Source organism: Pomacea canaliculata, linkage group LG13 (genome assembly GCF_003073045.1).
Source record: "Pomacea canaliculata isolate SZHN2017 linkage group LG13, ASM307304v1, whole genome shotgun sequence".
NCBI lineage: Eukaryota > Metazoa > Mollusca > Gastropoda > Architaenioglossa > Ampullariidae > Pomacea > Pomacea canaliculata.
The window spans coordinates 8,179,050-8,198,286 of record NC_037602.1 but is presented as its reverse complement, the minus strand read 5'-3'; the positions used below and the strand labels follow the sequence as shown (position 1 = coordinate 8,198,286).

The following is a 19,237-nucleotide window of genomic DNA, read 5'->3' as shown; positions in this document are numbered from 1 at the left end:
CCTACACAAATCATATAGTTTGTGCAAAATAAAACTTTCAGATGAGGCAGAAAATTGACTACAAACATCATATAGGTTGGGCAAAATAAAACTGTCAGGTAGAGCAGAAAACTACCCACACACCTTATGATTTGTGCAAAATAAAATTAAAACCAAAGCCCCACAAATAAAATTTCAAAAATACAGATTTATGCATAGATATCCATAGGATTATGAAAGTTACCTGTGTAAGTAAATAAATTGAAAAAAGTTTTGTAAACATTTTGGAAACAAAGTAATTATATAAAAATGTTCTGCCATTTCTAGTGCATAAAGCAATAAGTGCATTTAAAGGACAAGCAATAAGTCGCACTACAACAACAGCATAGTTTAAGTGCAGATAAAAATCATAAACATGAAGCTTGATGGCACAAAGCTTTTCAATTATCACAACACAACAAATCATTGTGCCATTGTGTGATTAAAATCTGTACTCTCCACCATTTTCTCCAATATCAAAAGAACAATAAACAACAACTAAGTTGCCTTCTGCCTGAGATAATCCAATACTTGATGTACACACACAGAGCACCAACCCTGCTGTAAAGTGCCAACAATGCTGTTGCAAACATTTACAGTCCATCTTGGAGTTTTCTCCTCTTGGTTATCTATATCAATAAGGCAGAAGTGGCCACAGCAGTGACAATGGCTGATGTGAAGTGTGGTATTTCACAAACAAATCAACATGATTTTGTGTATGACAGCAGCTTCGGTGATTCAGAAAAGCAACAGTGAGACAGGTTCTGAATCTAGCGACAATAATGTGTTTGAGATTGAAATTACTGCACACATGTGCTTCACTATCATTTCACATCTGAATAGGAGCTGTCTAGCACTACTTGAAGACGCCATTTACTAGATCTTCAGACAGGGCTAATTAATAAAATGTTTGGTGCAAGTGTGACTGACTGCAACAAACATGCAAAGCAACTGATCCAAAACTGCACCAAGAAACAAACTTCAATACTGGAAACAGTTTTTGCCAAATGAGACTGGCAATTCATTGTATACTTGTTTTACCTTGGAAGCTAGACATGCCTCATTTTCTTAAAATAATTTAATGCCAGTGGTTCATGATAGCAAAAAGTAGTTACTTTTCAGCTGCAAATAATGGTAACTAACATGCATTATGTGCTATAATAAAAGCAAAAAATAAAATACATGAATCTGATGGAGTTTGTATTGTTAAAAAAATTGATGACTTGTTAACTATGAAGACACTAAATCATTTCAAAAACCCATAATAAAAATAAAAACCATAGTAAACTCAAAGGATATTCAACCTGTCTTATCAGACAGTGTGTTCCTCAAAAAATAAATAACTGAAAAAAGAGGCAGGGAACAAACACAAAGCCTAAAAAATTACTTAAGGAAACAAGTTTATAAAAACTGCATTTGACCTTTAAGAAGTGTTTTATGGCTGCACAGACGATTACAAATTAAAAAAGGAGTAAAGAAAAACAACTGACCACACAATTTATCAGTCTGAAGTAAACAGCACGAAGAAACTGCAGTTGGGAGCATAGTGAAAGGAAAGAGACTGTGCAAAAACCCAAAACAACAACCAAAAAAACCCCAACAAAATTAAAAATGTTGCCAAACAATAAAGTGAAAACAAAACGATAGTCCAAAAAGTTAGTTCTCATCAAGTAAATATATGTATATGTGCATATTTACATAACCCGCTTTAACTCTTCGCTCACACCACCCCACCCACCCACTCACCACCACCATCCCCCATACACACATCATTCACTCTGCCCCAACCCAAAAACTACTGGTTATGAAGCTGCCTGATGCTGCAATTAGGCTACTGTAAACAAAGCAACAAAGCAAGTAACTAAAGTTTGAAGATATTCAAATATTTGCTTTATGTTTCTACCTATCGACAGTGCAAGCTAAAATTGTATGATAGCAGGGCACACAACAAGACACTAAAGAAGTAGACTGTACAATGTCTCAAAGATGACTGCTGAAGCATTGCTCCATGTTTACCTGGAATCTTTCCGGAGGCCCAGATAACTGTTTTAAGTAGACAACAGGAGCAGAAGATCATTACAAATATGACAGGGAAATAATATACTCAGCACTTTGTCAAGAGAAGATATTATCTCTCACAAAATCACAGTTTTTTTTATGTACTTCATTTTTTGCTATGATGGGTTCCTAACTCTAGATTTAAAACAAGGATAATTTTAACAGGACTGTTAACTTGGAAACTAAGCTTTCTGTTGTTATACATGTTAGGTCACAATTTTAAACAATGACAATGTGCTGATAAGCCAGTGTCTTTCGATAGCTCCTCTGGTTGGAAATTGCATGAATCATACCATTTTTATGCAGATTTATGTATGTCAACAGTAGACATTATGCGTGAGTGGCTGCTAACCTTTGTTGTTATAAATACAAAATTTGAGAACTGCAAATATTAAAGGATGTATTCAATTTTCACATTTAATAATATTGCAGACAACTACAGTTGAAAGATTTAACATGATTAACAAGTTTGTAGTTTAGTGGAGAAAACCTACATGCTAGAAAGGTTTAATATGTTACACTTCCAAAACTTATCCCACCCTCTCCAAAACAAATAGCAATATTTCAAAAAGCTACAATGACAAAATACACCGAAAGTTCATGCCCTCATGCCTACGATGCTCAAGAATGCCAAACTCCTAGTGTGACATAAAATGTTTCCCAGGAGATGAGCACAAACTTAAGTTTAAGCAAAAGTGAGGAGCAAAATGTCCCAAACCATTAAACTATCTGTTAATCTATACAATTAAAAACAGAAAGCTTTAATATCTACGTTGTTAAAACAAAGCTTCAAAAAGTAAACTCTCACAGAATGATGTCCCATCTGTTCAAGTTTCAACACTGATCTAGTATTCTGATATCTCTTATGTTACAAATGTAGAACACGAACCATCCGAATCGATTTTAAGCTGGATCACAATAGCTGGTGATCTGAATTTTTACCACATGCTTCTTGACAGCTTATATGTACAGCTGCTCGACTGCAAACTTTTTTAAAAAGAAAAGTCCTATAGTCATTGTTATGTTGTTTACTGCACTGATAGCATGTCATGTGGAGGACAGAGCTAAAACATGTCCTCTTGCCAGCTTTTTCCTTATTTAACAAATCAGTACCACTCACTGTTGGGTGAAGAGGGGTGGGGTGGGGGATTTCTAGTCACTGGACCAAGTGAGCCTCCAACTAGCAGTCTTAAGATAAGTACGCTAATAATAACAAGAACATGGAGGTCACTTCAACTTCACTCAAAGTAAAGCTTAAGTCCAAGCCGTAATTATACATCATTGCTTCTCTAACAAATTACCTTTGGTATATAGGAAACTGTAACTAAAGGAAAGATGAGCGCCATTTTTGGTGTAAACTGAATAAATCCCTGTTCAATATGGAGGAAATATACATTCCATGCCCATGATTACTTCCCAGATTGTGTACAACATATCCCCCCTACTGCCACTATACAACGGGACTTGCTACAACCAAATATAGTTCTCATGTCTGTCACATATAGAAACTTTCTCAAATTAACAGCTTTCTGCCTTAATTAATTTTTTGCCTCCTACCAACAGTTCCTGTACCTTCCATTCCCAATCCAATCTTTCAGCCTCCACCACAGTTACAAGACATAAAAGTTGGTTTTTTCTTCAAATTGCTAGCTTGCATATTTTCCCATATTCACCCCAAAAGATTTTTAAAAACTTGCAGTTTCAAAAACGTAACTAGCAAACTTCATGTCTTGTTTTTACAAATGAAATGCTGCTTGTAAAAACAAACAAAAACCCAGAAATCAGTAAAACTATGTCTTGAACCAGGTGATTTTCCACTTAACTATATAATGCAGCAAAAAGCCACATAGCTATATGTGTTTAGAAAAAAGAGATTAAATGAAGATTGAAAACTACCAGAGATGAGTTGCAGAAGCTTTTGTCTTCAAAAAACTGTTACTAGGTCTACTTCAACTATACCTTCTTATGTATGTAAAAACATGACTTTATGCAAAATGGTCTGGGACAATGTAATTTTTTCTATATCAAGAAAAGCAAATGAATGGCAACAGAAAAATGATATAAATGTATAAATCTTGCACTGCCATATTACAAAATGTATACTAAGTTCACCGGAAAACAAGTACTGTATAAAAAGAGAACAGGTTATGCTATGCATTACATGTGATGTGCTGAGACAAGACATCTTAAAAACAAAACATAACTGGGGAAAAAACTGGAACGTACATGGAGAAGAGATGTCAAGTGCTAGAGATTTTCAGATAAAACAAGACATCCAAGGTCAAAACTCAAACCACAACAAGACAACAACTAAAAGATATCCTTGGTTAAACTCAGTCAAAACAAGACAGAGGCTAAAGGAAGTGTACAAAATACTGAACAATGACATGCTTTGTCCTGACTGCTGAAGACAAACAAAAACACTGAAAGAATATTTAAGCAGTGGAAGAAGAAAATGAAGAACTGACATAAAACATAAATTGTAAGAGAGTGAATTTCACATTAACTGTAGAAATGACTCAGTCTGGATCTCTCAAGTATTGGCATAAGGCTTCAGGCCCGTTCTTAGCCCCTGCAGGGCCCAAGGCATAGGGTATCTGTGGGGCCCTTGAGCCATGATCACCACATAATCAAAAGCACGGGGTTCCTGATGATTATCCAAAGTGTGGGGCCCTAGGCAGATGCCTTGTCTGCCTGCCCCTAAGCACGGCCCTGCAAGGCTTAATAGGACATTGTGAAAGTGACACGGTTGCCCATGTGTACCAATCCATGCAGAATTTATCAGAGGTTTTACAAAACACTATTTGCTGATAAACACTACAGCAAAACAAATTTCAAGCTTCCAATCCCAGCAGAAGCTTTGTTCATGTACAGCCATTAGTCTCTACCAACAACCATGTAGAAAAAATGACATTTATCATTCCCTGACTTACTGGGCACCTAATAAAATAAGGAAACAGATTCTAGTACAATCCAGCAGATCAGCAAATGTCTTTTTAAGACATGCTGTTACTCTATGGCAGTTTTTAATTCAAATGCACAACCTACATTTTTCACTGAAAAAATATTTCAAAACTCTTTTTTTTAACTTAATGAGAATGATTAAATGAGAATAATTAAAAATGATGGACATGCCTGTTTGTGACAGAACCTTTGATCATCAGACATCTCCAAAGAAAGCAGAATGCTCACCCTACCTCTACAAATTCAAAAAGAAGCACGCCTATGTGATACCAGTGAAAATGTATTCTGCAAGAATGTTTCTTTACAACAAAAATATATTTGAAATGGAGCCAAGCGTGAACAGAAGTGTTGAGATGGGTGGGTAGGGGGAATTAGAAGGGAAGTGTTATAGAGGGAGTAAAACCTTCTGACAGAATGTAGACAAGTGTGAAGCATGATCATATCCTACAAGCTTTTTCTTTCGCACACAACATCAAGCATAACAAAATGGACAAGAAAGACAATGCTACATCAATAGCAATTTCTTTGACTGATCAAAATTATAAAGACAGACATATTTTGCCTTTATCAGTGTAGAACTTGCTCAACCATTTTGGAGATAGACTGGCTAGGAAAGTATATTATGTATGATAAATCACACGAATCAAAAGAATGGGTTGGGAAGTCAATGTTGGTGATTAAGGATCGAGAACACAGAAAAGATACTTAAATTCAATTACATCAGCAGAGGTAAGGAAAATAAATAAGGCTGTATTTTAAAATGATAGCATGAAATTGTCTGAAAAGCTCACATACGCCTTGCTTGTGATACATCAAAGAACAAGAAAAAGAAAATTAGAAAATCTTGAGGCCTCGGACCAGGGAAACAAAAGAAGCCAGAAAGGCAGGTGTAAAAAGGAAAAGCCCAGTGCAGAGAAGCAAAGGAGAAGATTAAAAAAATACAAACGAAAGCGTACTTACCACTGTAAGGTCTTCGATCTAGCACATACAATATGAGACAGTATAAATTTCAGCAAGTGAAATGGCAAGTCAGAAGAAAATTTTAGAACACTGGTTCCTAAGTAGATTGAAATACGCTATAATGTGCTTGCTGATTAAGATGTTCATACTGATGAGAAGGAACATATACAAGCTGAACACACAGTCTGAATGTTAGTGACAACAAACATTTCATTGGCAAGGACAACATGAGGTACCACTGAAGATACTATCATTCTCCTTAGACTTTTGGGCAGGACAACAAAAGTGTAATACAAAGAAAAATATTATTTTGGAGGTCTTTTGGTGATCTCTTAAAATATGGCAATAAACAGACAGACATGCCCACTAAACGACATCAGTAAAAAAAAAATGGTCTCAAAAGTAAATTATAACAGAAATATAAATGCAGCCACAATTCACATACTGAACAAAACATTTACTACTTATCAAAATTTTTTTTAAATCAATGCATACGTAATGCAGTGTCTTGAACAGAGTCGTTCAGGGTAGACACGTCCTTGTGACTGATGGTGCTGTTGCGACTATTTCCTGTGTTTCTGCGTGCAAAGTTTGGCAAAGATGATGACCTGCAGGCAAACAGACATGTTTCTAACTGCTTCTTTGAAATCAAAAACTCATCAAATGGATATCCATCTGAACAAGGCAATGAAAAATCTTGCTTCTTAAATGTTCTCCCCCTCCCACCTTCAAAAAAATTCAGCACTCAATATACTGTTTCTCATATACTGTTGAATTTTGTAATGAAAGAACAGCACAGTTCTGCCTGAATAGAACTCTCACGACCCTTTCTCCCTCTAAAAAAAGTCATCCTCTCTCACACACACATACATAAAAGAAGTAACTAAACTAAGAATTGCATGGGAATTTTTCTCTTTAAAAATAAATCACAAAAGAATGGTTAACATGTCTTTCACCTTTGGAACTTGGGCTCCGTTCTTCTGATGTGTTCACTGGCTTCATAAGCTTCAGTCTGGCATCGGCCACTGTGAGAACATTCAATGTGACATGCTGAGAGTATGATCGGATGATGATATCATCGTGGCATGAGTAAGAGTACCAATAATTACAGGGTCTCACACAACATGCAGCACTGGGCTTGTACAGAGCCACTTGAAACACAGTACAGACAACAGTTAAAGGCCCTGTTATCTAGGACTCTTAATCACAACTCTGTAGACAACACCACAGGCCCACACCTATACTTTAGCACACCCAGACTGGAAGAAATAAAACACGCTGTTTAAGTCAGAACATTTTGCGACTGACACAAAGTTAAGAACTTTCTAACATTAATCCCTTACAGGACATGCAAAATCTGCAAGCAGACAGGACTGGTCAAATTAAAACATCATCAGATATTTACAATGTTAAACTGACATTTTTCACCAAGATTTGTTCTCTTGTCATATACATTTATTTTGCACAATATCAACCAAGCTCTAAACATGCGAAGTAAAATGAGACAGATTTTTTTCTGGGTTTTCTGTTTCTCTAAAAGCAGATGTAATGTGCCTGCATCTTTATCTTATACTGTCAGGAGACGTTCTCCCACAAGACCAGACACAGCTCTCATTTGATGTGACCTTAAGTGTGTGCTTTTTCCCCCCCTCATTTTAGAAATCTCTGAGTTTGCTGAACCATATTATTTATAATCATTACTGTCATGAACCATCAATAGAAGAATTTGTTTCAGCATGTTCAAGAAAAGGCAATTCAAATTCTGCTTTTAATGTGGCATTAAAAAATACAAAGAAACAAAGATAATGTTGCTAGTGAAACAAACTAGATCTTGAGGCCAAATGGTTAACTGCCAAATAAACAAGTAGAAAGTTTTGTCACTAGGCAACACATGAACATTAGTGGATGAATCTGTGCTAAGAACTTTTTGTGTGCAATGTACTTGGATAATTCAAAGAATTCCAACAATGTGACATTTGCTTTGAAAAAAGCACATTTTTAATTTTAGAAATTTGAAGGCAGCCAAAATAGTGATTTATAAACTGTGAGAGAACTTCTGACAATGAATCCTGTTTTATGATGATGACATTTAATCTGTCTGTTCAACATAGTAGACATTTGATAATGGAAATATGCAAAATGCATTTCTTATTTTAAAATATAAATAAGCAAAAGAGCATGCATGTTTGTACCCAACTGAAAGTTATGTCTGGTCTTAGGGGGTGAGTCATGGTCACTCTCAAAACTTCAGCTGACAAACAGGTTCATTACACTTTTCCCTCACAGATGAAAACTTTACACAGAGTGATGCTGCTTATTCTCAATAAATGATGAAACAATCTTCTTTCCCTTTTTGTTTTTGATGCTAATAAAATGGAAGATCATAAAAAAAAAACAACAAAAAAACAATGATTCAGGAAAACAAAAGTGAGACAAGTTTTCACCTGAATCGAAACTTGGAGCCCCGAGAAAACAAAGTTCCCCCTGATCGCATCTTGGGCGCAGAATTTGAAGTAGACAGTCTGTACAGAAACAAAGAGGAGGCCGGGTCATGCAATGGCAAATCTGTGCACAAGACAGGGGATTTTTACAGGCAGCCATCTTTACAGGCCAGTCCATGCTGCAGGTAAAGCGTTGAGTTGTAGGGTCAGGTTTGGCTGATAAAGATCATGGTCACTACTAACAGTTTACAAACACAGACAGCTACTGGATTTCACCAACAAATTGTTACAATAGTGGTTTTAAGAGCATTACTTAGAACATTACAAAGACTAATGGATGGGAATTTACAACTCTAATTCTTAAGTGTATGGACACTACTGAGGTGAATAGTCACCAGTTACCTGCAAAAGTAAGGAGCTTGCTCAAACAAAATTTATATATATTGATAATAAAATAAAAATGTTAGTGAAAGCTGGGCATAGTCTAAGGCACATCAAGGCAAACTGATGAGTCATTAGCACACTGGCCACTACTGGTTTACTATCATGACTTCAATCCAAATCTTTATTCTGTGCTTGCCTCAGTGTTTACACGCCTTCTGTAACTGTCGGCCATAAAGCTGAGCAACTTATAAATCTGTGGTTTGAAAAGCAAAACATGCCAAATTCTGTATCTTGATCATTTAGTATAAAACCACTCGGATGGGAACTGACAGCTACATGTGATTGACACAGAAAGGAAGCAATGTATTATATGTAGTGAATCATTAGATCTTAATCGTGTTAAAATCTTTGTGGGGAACGAGACGTCATCATAAAGAAGGTAAACATTTCCACAGTGGCCAATGAATGAAAATGGTACACCATGTCTACGGACGTCATGTGGAAAGTGCAGCCTGACCACCTTCTCTTCCCTATACCTTTCCCTGGTAGATCAGGTACCCATTACTCTTGGAAAGCTTCTGTGCATAAAGGGAGTGTCTTTTTTAGCTGCAGGCCTTGAACCAGAGACCTTTGACTCCATGTCAAATACGCTGACCACTGGGCTATGATGCTTTCCCATCATCATTGTTACTGATTAAGTAACAGCAAAACATGCTTCCTTGTATGTACTACACCAACATTTATTAAGGACAAAAATATGACAAACGTTTCCAAATGGATAAGGCTAATCATTGGTATGGGTATGTCAAGAAAATCATACAGAGAATGTCTCCCTGAATATGCAAGATTACCTTGTTTTGAGGATGTAAGCACAGGAGGGAGAAGGAAGATAAGGCAAGTTTAAAAATAAAAGAGTTCACTGAAATGGAAGGCGAGCAAATGGGCTTGGGTGAGGAAAATAAATGTTATTTTAGATGAAAAAAACAAACAGAAACCAAGGAATGTTGCAAGTTGACTATCATATTATCTACTGGGATCCTGTTTACTCTTCCTTGCAGATTACAGGCATGTCAACATGCACCATTTCATTAGCTGATTCAAGCACTCCTGAAAGCATGTCAACATGCAGATGCAAACATTATCTCTTAACACTTGGCCTACATCAGTTTCTCTTTTCTGGGAACATGACACAAAATTCTATGCTGCCAACATAAAGTGAGTATCATGAATCACAGTATCATGCAAACACAGTCTAACAAACAAGTTAAAACTGCTAAAATGAAAACAACTAGATGCACCTCCATGACTAAGAGACCTAACTACTGTTTATGCATTCCATTTCTCTTATGACTGAAACCTGTAAATAATGTATAGCGTTCTAAGCAGAACATTCATGCACGAAAATACTTTTCACAAGGAAGTGTATCAATGCCTACTACAAATGCATCAACATGCACACTCCAATCACACACTCCTGCCAGTTTCAAACATGCAGAGAAATTGTTTGGGGAAAAGTGCTCAATTCCAAGTGAGTTTTTACCTCACCAATATTTGCTATTCTTGTAAAAATAAAAAAAATAAAAAAATAAAAAAATTCATTTCTAAGTGAAATATTACATAATCTTTTTTTTTTTTTTTACAAAAGCAGCCCAGCATATAATACTCTTTGATGTGTTTTAAAAAGAAATAAATTTTTCTTCTTTGAGCTATACACAGCAGGGTAACTGATGAAACATTTAAATTTTAAATACAAATAAGTCAGGAGGGGAAAATAAAGGAAGAAAATTGTTTTTATGGAATATCTCAAAGACCGAACAGCACTGCATCAACATAAAGTTTTTGTGTGTTTATTATTAAAGCAGAAAGTTGAGGAGTAAAAAGGTCAGTTAAAAAGAGAGAGAGACCTATTGTGTTTCATTTGGTCAAAGATAGATTATCTTGCCTTGCCGTTGTTAAGCTCAATTTTATCAATCTCTCTACTTTACTTAAGGCATGAGTTCCGCACAGTCAAAGCAAACTGATGTGGGGTGCCTGAAAACTCACGTGAAGAACAACTGCTGCTCCACAGCGCATCTCCACAGGTACTTGGCTCCTGCTGGGGTTAGACACTTGTAACCCACTGGCTGCTGTTTCTGCAAATACAAGCAAAGACACCATGAAATAGCAACAGTTACTCCCTCCCCCCCAAAAGAAAATCTTGCATAGGATGACTCAGGTGCAATCAATGCACCCGAGTAACAATTCATCTTTCTAACTACAAGTCTCATGTTTGACTGTGATCTTCTAGCTGAGAAGAAAACTTAAACCATTCTGATAAGGATATACACATCCTAAGTAATTTACAGAAAATGCCACTATTTTTGTTTACTGTAACGAGCAACTGTATATACACTATTACTTAATGGTACACATGGTAAATCTACTGAAGAACATATGACTGTCATGGAAAAATAATTTCCTACTTTGACTTTGTCAGTATAGTTAACACTGAAGAAGTCATGTTTCTAGTGAATATGACATTTTTCTGTACATCAAGGCCATTGAAAATCAAAGTCTATTGAAGGTGATCTCTGTCTTTCCAACCTGATAGTCATGTGACTCAACATCTTGAATGAGGAAAGTGAGAACAGAACACAACACAAAGCAACGTTTAAACCCCTGTTACAAGTTAAAACCATCACAGCACATCAGTCTGTCTAAAGAGAAATGAACAAGATTACCAGTTTAACCATTTTTCACCTCACTCCACAACCTTCTCAACATTTTAACTCCAAACCTTACATTTCTGATCAACATCTTTCTTTCATCTCTACCTTTTTCCCAGTCTCCTACTGCTATAGCAACCCCCACCACCCCACCATATTTTCTGTGCACACATGAAACAATACAGAATCTTCAAATCATCAGTACCAGAATATTTCACACAAAAAATCTTAATATATTTCAGCTGCTAAGCATGAATAAATGCATGGGTATATTTCAGTCTGTTCATGATAATGAAAACCATTTTTTGAATGTATACATTCAGCAGTATGCATCTGCTTGCTGTACAAAGCTTTCACTGTGAAATGCCCCTAGCTGCTAAGACTGTTTCTTAAAGGTATAGTGACAAATGGCTTCTCCTCAAAATTGTCAATTTTCAATCTATATCAGTCACCATCTTGATGAACTTTCAAAGATAAATTATTGTATGATCATCATTAGAATTATGTTTTTTTGCACCAAAAGCAAGTTAATATGTTTCCATATACAGAAGGGTTGCCATACCAGAACCAGAATCATGCATGACTCCCTTACTGGATATCCTTTGCACGACATCAGCATCAGAAGTACTTTTTAGAGATCATACATACAAAAGCTGTCTTTATTCACTTTAGAAGTACCAAACGTTTTCTTTCATTTCAGCCTTTGCCATTACATTTATTTGAAACTTTATACTTTGACTGATACCTAATTGAACAGCAGTGCACATCCTTACCAAAACAAATGTCTTGTCTTGCATTTCGGTTTATAGAGAAAATCATCATACCAGAATGATGATGAAGAAATGTTACAGCACAACAGACAACAAAGTTGCAGTACACAGAAAGACAATCCCCAAAAATACTGCTGTTATAACTTTATCCTTACACTATATTTATAAAAATGGATTACAACAGATACTCTACTTTCTAAAGCTTAATAGTACTTTAAACCTTGTCACTATACCTTTTATACCAAGATTCACGCAAATCTTTCAGCTCCCTTATTCAATGCTATGAGAAAGTTGTCAAACCACTTACTGCCCATAAATTTGCATTTGATAAAAAGAGTCCACCACCACAAAAAGTAAACTACCATTTGTTATCTAAAATTCAGAATATGTAACACCACATTCACAGTTCCTGACAATATGTTCACAACACCAGACATCACATACACAACACCTGCCACTATATTCACGTTCACAACACCTGACACCATGTGAATTTTGTAGCAATACAACCATGCTTCTATTTCAGACTGGATAAGCCTGAAAAAAGAGGCAGGTCAAGAATGCATATGCTACATCATTGTCATACCAACAACCCAGAATTTCTAGAACTAACAACACTTTGTGCTTCTATTGTGCTTCTATTGATATCCACTTATGCTTTACCCTATGGCCACTAGAATGAAAATCCACAATGACAATGAACAGCTAATCTCTGAGGACTTAATGTAATCAACTCCATATAGGCTTTTGAACCCCATTTAAAATTATTGTTTTGACCACTTTAAAATATGTAAAGAGATAACTGTTTGCCACAAAAATGTGATCTAAAATGCATTTTAATGATAAAAATAAAAACTAGTTTACTGCTCTACTTTGAGGACAAAGTTTATCTTTGTTTTTAAAAATCTGCACATACCAGGACACCCTACGCTATTTTTCCAAAGTATTTCAGACATACGCGGTGTCTCTGTAAATACAAAGTATTTTAAATAGTAGTAAGTTCCTTCAGCACACTGATATCCAAAAGTGAATGGAAATTAGGAAAACAGAATACTAAAACTGGGTATACATGACGCATAACTTTAGGTAGCCTTTTTTTGGGGGGTGGGTAGGGTGGCGGTGCAGCTACACCACAAAGGAATTCTGAGAGTAAACGACTAGAAATACTTTTTAGAGTAATTGTGAAATAAGGGAAGTAACTTGTTGAGAAGAAGTCCTTGAAATTCAGAATTTACTTCTCTTGTAGCAGTTTTTGTTTGAAAATTTAAATAAAACTTAAAAAGCTTGACAAATCTGCACACAGTGCCTGCTGCATTATGGCCAGCTGTGGCAAGCCAGTGTACTTCAGTTGGATTATCTCTCTTTACAGGTTGTTGCTGCTCATCCACCAAGTTGATGAGGTTCTTCAGCTATCCATGTTTGACAAAACTAAAACAGTTTAATGTAGCAGTGAGCACTGTCTACTGCGTGTTGTGGCTTGTATGCTTCTTAAGACCAAGCTTTATAATCTGTTGGTAATCTTCATTTGGAGCCTGATTCTTATTTACTAATCCTCACTAATGAACCAACACATTGACAACATGGCAACTTAAACACATAAGGAATGAGATGACAACATATAACGACATTACTGTGACTGAATGAGGATTACAAAACAGACAATTAAGCACTGTGATGCCTCAAAAATATTTAAATCTCCTCCAATGACAGATAATAACAGTTACAAACAGTGATGGAATAAAGATTGCAAATCAGACAATTAAGCATTTTGAAGCTTCAAAAATATTTAAAATGTAGATCTACCAATGACAAGACCAAGAAAAATGTTAAAACAAGATGCAAACAAGAGATCACCTGTCCCTTCTTCCTCTACAGCAAGCCAAGGGCAGACAACACAAAAATATGATTTAACTTCATGGTCAACTGCATGGGCCTTTCTCTCAGAGCATGCTCTCAGCTACCCGTGCTTCACAACTGATTTTTTCTGAGGATGTATCAAGCAGTAAACTGAACCAAAAGTCTAGATAAATATAGGAGGGTACTACCGCACTGTCTTGACATCTGAACCAGCTCAAACCACCTCAAATAGTCATTAAACATTAGAAATTCATTCAAATCCAGAACTAAAGAGAATCTGTTCTACTCCATAGTCTACACAGTTATAGAGTGGAGAAGGAAAAATTAGCTCCCCATGCCAATGTGAAATAGTAAATACAAAACAGTTTAACATTAACCGTTTATTTGTGGTTCTGTTCTTCATAAAATAAATGCTGATAATTAAAATAGGTTTGATTTAGGCCAGGGATGCCCAGCCTACGGCCCGCGGGCCATATCCAGCCCGCGAAACTTCTGCCCAAAGTGCAGGAAATCGGCATGTTAGTAATTAAAAAAAAAAAAAAATACACGAAAAAAGGGAAGAAGAAGTATTTATCCCCACGTAGGGGTGTTTCCTAATCTTTTTTTTCGATGGACGAACATTTCGATTCAGTGCTCCGACTTGGTGTCTCTACGATGCAGCCGGACATTCAGAAGTTGGTTTCGGGAAAACAACTTCAAATATCCCACTAAGTACTACATAATTAATGGTAAGTACAACTTGTTTCTAATAAAAATGGTATCTGCTCTATTTTGTTTTCTTTTTTGTATTTTTGCGGTGAAGTGGCCCGCGATACAGCTGTCCGAAATGGATATGGCCTGCGACACGGCTGTCCGAAATGGATATGGCCCGCGACACGGCTGTCCGAAATGGATATGGCCCGCAGGCCGAAAAAGGTTAGGCATCACTGATTTAGGCTGTACATATTTCTTTTTATTACAATCATGTGTAGCCACCAGACGTAATCAAATAAAAGTCTGGAGATGTATACCAAGACACCTCTCTTAAACTTGTGTGCAGGTCAGAGACAAAAAAAAAAAATAAACTTTTTTTTTTAAAGCGGCACTACAATAATAAAGCTTTCCACCTTGTCTTTAAGTTAAACAGTAGATTATTCATGATAATATTCAGAATGAGATCTGACAATATTTTGGAACACTATTGTGGGCTAGCTACATCTACTGGAAATATTTTTAAGAGCAAAATGACGAAAATTTGGAAAAAAGTAATTTCAAAAATCAGGCGACAGTCCTAATCCTGAAATTTTAGATTTTGATTATGATTTACAAATCCATTCACTCCGACCACAATTTTCTACAGAAATGTATATTTTCCTACACATCTTACAATTTAATGCCAAAAATTAGGCATGCCATATTAGTTTCAAAGCTAATGAATATTTTGTGTACATATTTTTACCCACTTTAGTTTTAATGAATGTTCTCATGCAAGATAACTCTTTCTGATAGCAAAACCAACAAGATAGTGACTAAGTCCTGTTTTATTTAGCTCAGCATGCTGAAATAAATCTTAATTCATTAACACAACCATTCCCTCCTAAAAATAAGCAAGGGTAAGAGCGTGCTTAAATCAGCTAAGAGGAGGTGATCCAGTTCAGAAATGTTTGTAAATGCTGTACTGTAAACATTGCAGTCAGCATGTATCAGACACTTCACTGCATAAGTTTACCAGATGCCCTTTGTCCCCTATGATCTAGAAATTATGAGGGAGTTCTTAAAAAAAAAATAAAAAGTTTGCATAGCAGAAATACAACAAAAATGTTATTACACGCGATGACTGTGTGCAGAGTTGATGAGACATCATGGACTACAAAATCAATTGTAAATAAACGATAATTACTCATATGATTAAAACATTCAATAACCATTGGATATTTCACACTGAAAAAAGCTGTATAAATAGACACTAAATTCATACACTAATAAAGCTAATATATATATATTCCATATCTGCATATCACCCACTCATGCAGGTCAATAACATGGGAGGCTTAAGTGCAAATAACAATGCACAGTAAACCTGTTATTACATTACTCATTTCAAAAGACAGAGCCACCTTCATCTGAGAGTACATCTAAGAGCCTGATATATATATTATGCACAAACAAATTGGAAGCATCATATATATAATGCATTGCTTAAAGTTTCCACATTATAAACTTTGCAATCCAGGCAGAATCCAGCATACAAGCAAAAGGCAAAACTAGTTGATGCTCTGATACAAAAGAAAAGACAGATGGGCAAAGAAACAAAAGCAAAGAGAAGAAGACTACAAGAATAAAAGATATAGAATAAGAATGAGAAAAAAAGAATAGGAATAACTAATGAAAACAAAGCTTAATGAAATACAAAATGTTTATTTTTCTAAATAATAATTCTTAAAATTATTTAGTAATCCAAATCTACTGAAAACATGCATCTTCAAAAATATCAAACTATGGAAAAATGTAAATGATTTAAGGTATTAGCAAAAAGACACACTGGTATGATGATTTAAGTGAGGATTAAATAAATTATCAAAACTACATGGTAGCTGAAACTTTGCTCTCTTTTTTTTCCTCTTTTTTTTTTTAAATTGGGAACTTTTTAATTAATGGGTTTGGGGCATCAGCAAACTGTCACACCAGGACGATGATAAAATTATGAGCACGAGCAGGGAGGGCAGCAGATACAAAAAGGGTTATGACAGAAAAATGATGTCTGAAGGTCTTTTAAAAGTATTGACAAAGTGAAAGCAGCTGCGTATGAATCAGTGAGAAGTTTAAATGACACCAGCAACTTCTGTGGCATCAATGATGAGGTGGGTGTGTTAATAAAAAATGGAAACAACTAAGTTAAAAACTGACGTCTTTGATAGGGTCACCTACAGATGGATGAGTAGGAAAAATGAATTGTTAGTGAAAGAAAAGAAAACTAGGGCTCACACAAAACTAGCAAGGAAAAAAGAATTAAATATGAGGGCAAGAAGAACCATGTGCTTGTTCCCTTACCAAGCCAGCGACATCTTCTAGCTGCCGAATATGGTAACAACAGTTTTCTATAATTTATTTCTGACAATGTCCCTTTCACACATAAATTATCCATCTATAAATGCCAAAAACAATACTGCACAAAATTCTAACAGAGTGCTAAAAGGAATCTCTGTTTCTTCCACCTTTTGGTATTGTGCTAAAATACAGACTGTATATTTGCCTTTTGAAGCAAGTGGCTACTTGCTGGTTTGAATAATAGACTTTTTCAACCAGTAACTGTACACACCTACATGCTATACAATTTTTTTTTTGTAAGCAAGAAAACTAAATTACTGAGACCTAAGTATACTTAAAAGACAAAGCGAGTCAAAACATGTTGGACTTGAATGATAAAAAACTGATGTTCTAATTCATTTCCACTCAAAAAAAAAACCAAAACAAACCACACAGCTCTGATGCAGCTTGGTGGTAGTCCATGCTGTGTGTGACATCACAGAACCACTGGATGCAAGAGCTAACTGTCAGTCTTGTAAGAGGGTTGTCCTCAATACAATCCATCCTAGATTTTGTTATCATGCTACAAAATTTCAAAGCCAAGCACAGTGATGAAAAGTTGTGCAAATTGGAGAATACTGGTGTGACAAAGGATAAGATTACAAACAGTGACAGCTTCAATGTAGCCCCTGCATGCTTTGATGCTATAACTGTTGTCGAAAAAGTTGATCTCTAAGCATGAAAAATAGAAGAAAGCCACTGGAAAACTTTGAATAAAACCTTCAATCATTTCTTCCTTATTTGCACTGAGACCTGTTGGACTGGTAGTAGAAATGTATAGCTCCTTGCATACAAAAGAAACCAGTTCTCAAACACCTCAAAGGTACTACACAATCAAAACAAGTCTCCTTATATCATTCCAAGAAGCTGTGCCTTTCTGCAGACTGTAAATTCTCCATGCTTTTGGTAGACTGAAAGCTATAAATCAAGGCTGTGCTGGCAAGTGAAAGACTGCTAAAAGCACTGCTGCACTGCTCCACAAAACTACCAACACTACTCCACTGCTTGACACTTTTCTCATCCAACAAGGTCCACAGATGTCACTCATTAAAGTCAGTCTGTTTTTCTTTCAAGAAAGAGTATGCATAACATAGTGGCCTTCATGAATTGGCCTGAAGGTGCATATAGTTCATTTTCAACCAGACATTTTTATCAGACATGATTTAGAATGTCAGTATCTATCATTTAAGCCCAACTTAACCAAAGCAACATAATATTCCTATTACTTCTATTGAAATATACAAATTTAAAATATAACTATTAAGCATATAGAAAAGCAGGAAATTCCCACATTCAAGCTGTCAATAATTCCAATTATATATTTTTTGTTAATTTGAAGATACACAGAAAACAATATATTAAATTAAAGCCTCCTCCAAAACTCTACACAGAAAGGTGCCTCCGTTACATGTACTAAATGCACAGACAGGGATTAACATATACTTTGGCTAAAATTGTACAGGATAAAACAATGCAGCCAACATGAACATTTTCTAAAGCACATCCTGGAACAGAAATGCTCACCTTTTTGGTGTTTCCTGCATCTTCATCCTGGAAAACATCAATTTGCTGTACAACACCTGTGGATTTTACCACCTAACTTGATGCTACTTTGCCAAGAGGCTGTGATAAAAATTGGAGGCTCAAAATATTTTCCCCACACTTTTGATGTATTGGAATGCCTTCATTTTCTCAGTTTCAACTGCATTTGGTTGTGGCATCTCCCAAATTACAACAAGTTATTTGGAGAGCAGTTTCTGTTCAAACAACTACGCACTGTTCTCACATCTCAAAGAAGTAGATTCAGCAACAAAAGGTATCTGATGACCTTACTGTCTTGAAATATAAGGTAACTGGGATTTATGAAGTGCTATCACATCTGCCAGTGAAATTTTGTTATATGCTGTATATGGTAACAGAGCCTTAATGTAAAAGCTTAAAGCAATTTTATCTCCTATATCAGTTAAAAAATTATCACCTGGTCTTGTTTTGCAACTTTGGAGAAGAAAACAGA

At 35.8% G+C, this 19,237-nt stretch overlaps 1 protein-coding gene across 13 annotated transcripts in view; it reads right to left on the bottom strand.

Moving 5' to 3' along the window:
- LOC112554016 (FERM domain-containing protein 5-like) overlaps nt 1–19,237 on the bottom strand; it is a 55,069-nt gene that overhangs the window by 7,265 nt on the left and 28,567 nt on the right. Inside the window, exons 10-17 of one of the 13 annotated variants that reach the window (XM_025221575.1) lie at nt 18,748–18,774; nt 17,188–17,208; nt 10,869–10,957; nt 8,445–8,522; nt 6,957–7,025; nt 6,496–6,608; nt 6,001–6,018; nt 2,035–2,061 (exon numbers count right to left, since the gene is read on the bottom strand). In XM_025221575.1, the coding sequence (XP_025077360.1) occupies nt 2,035–2,061; nt 6,001–6,018; nt 6,496–6,608; nt 6,957–7,025; nt 8,445–8,522; nt 10,869–10,957; nt 17,188–17,208; nt 18,748–18,774 (442 nt within the window). Of the gene's footprint in view, nt 1–2,034; nt 2,062–6,000; nt 6,019–6,495; nt 6,609–6,956; nt 7,026–8,444; nt 8,523–10,868; nt 10,958–14,154; nt 14,170–15,964; nt 16,004–17,187; nt 17,209–18,747; nt 18,775–19,237 lie in introns of all 13 variants that reach the window. The other 12 variants (XM_025221574.1, XM_025221576.1, XM_025221582.1 and 9 more) reach the window with 12 other exon arrangements.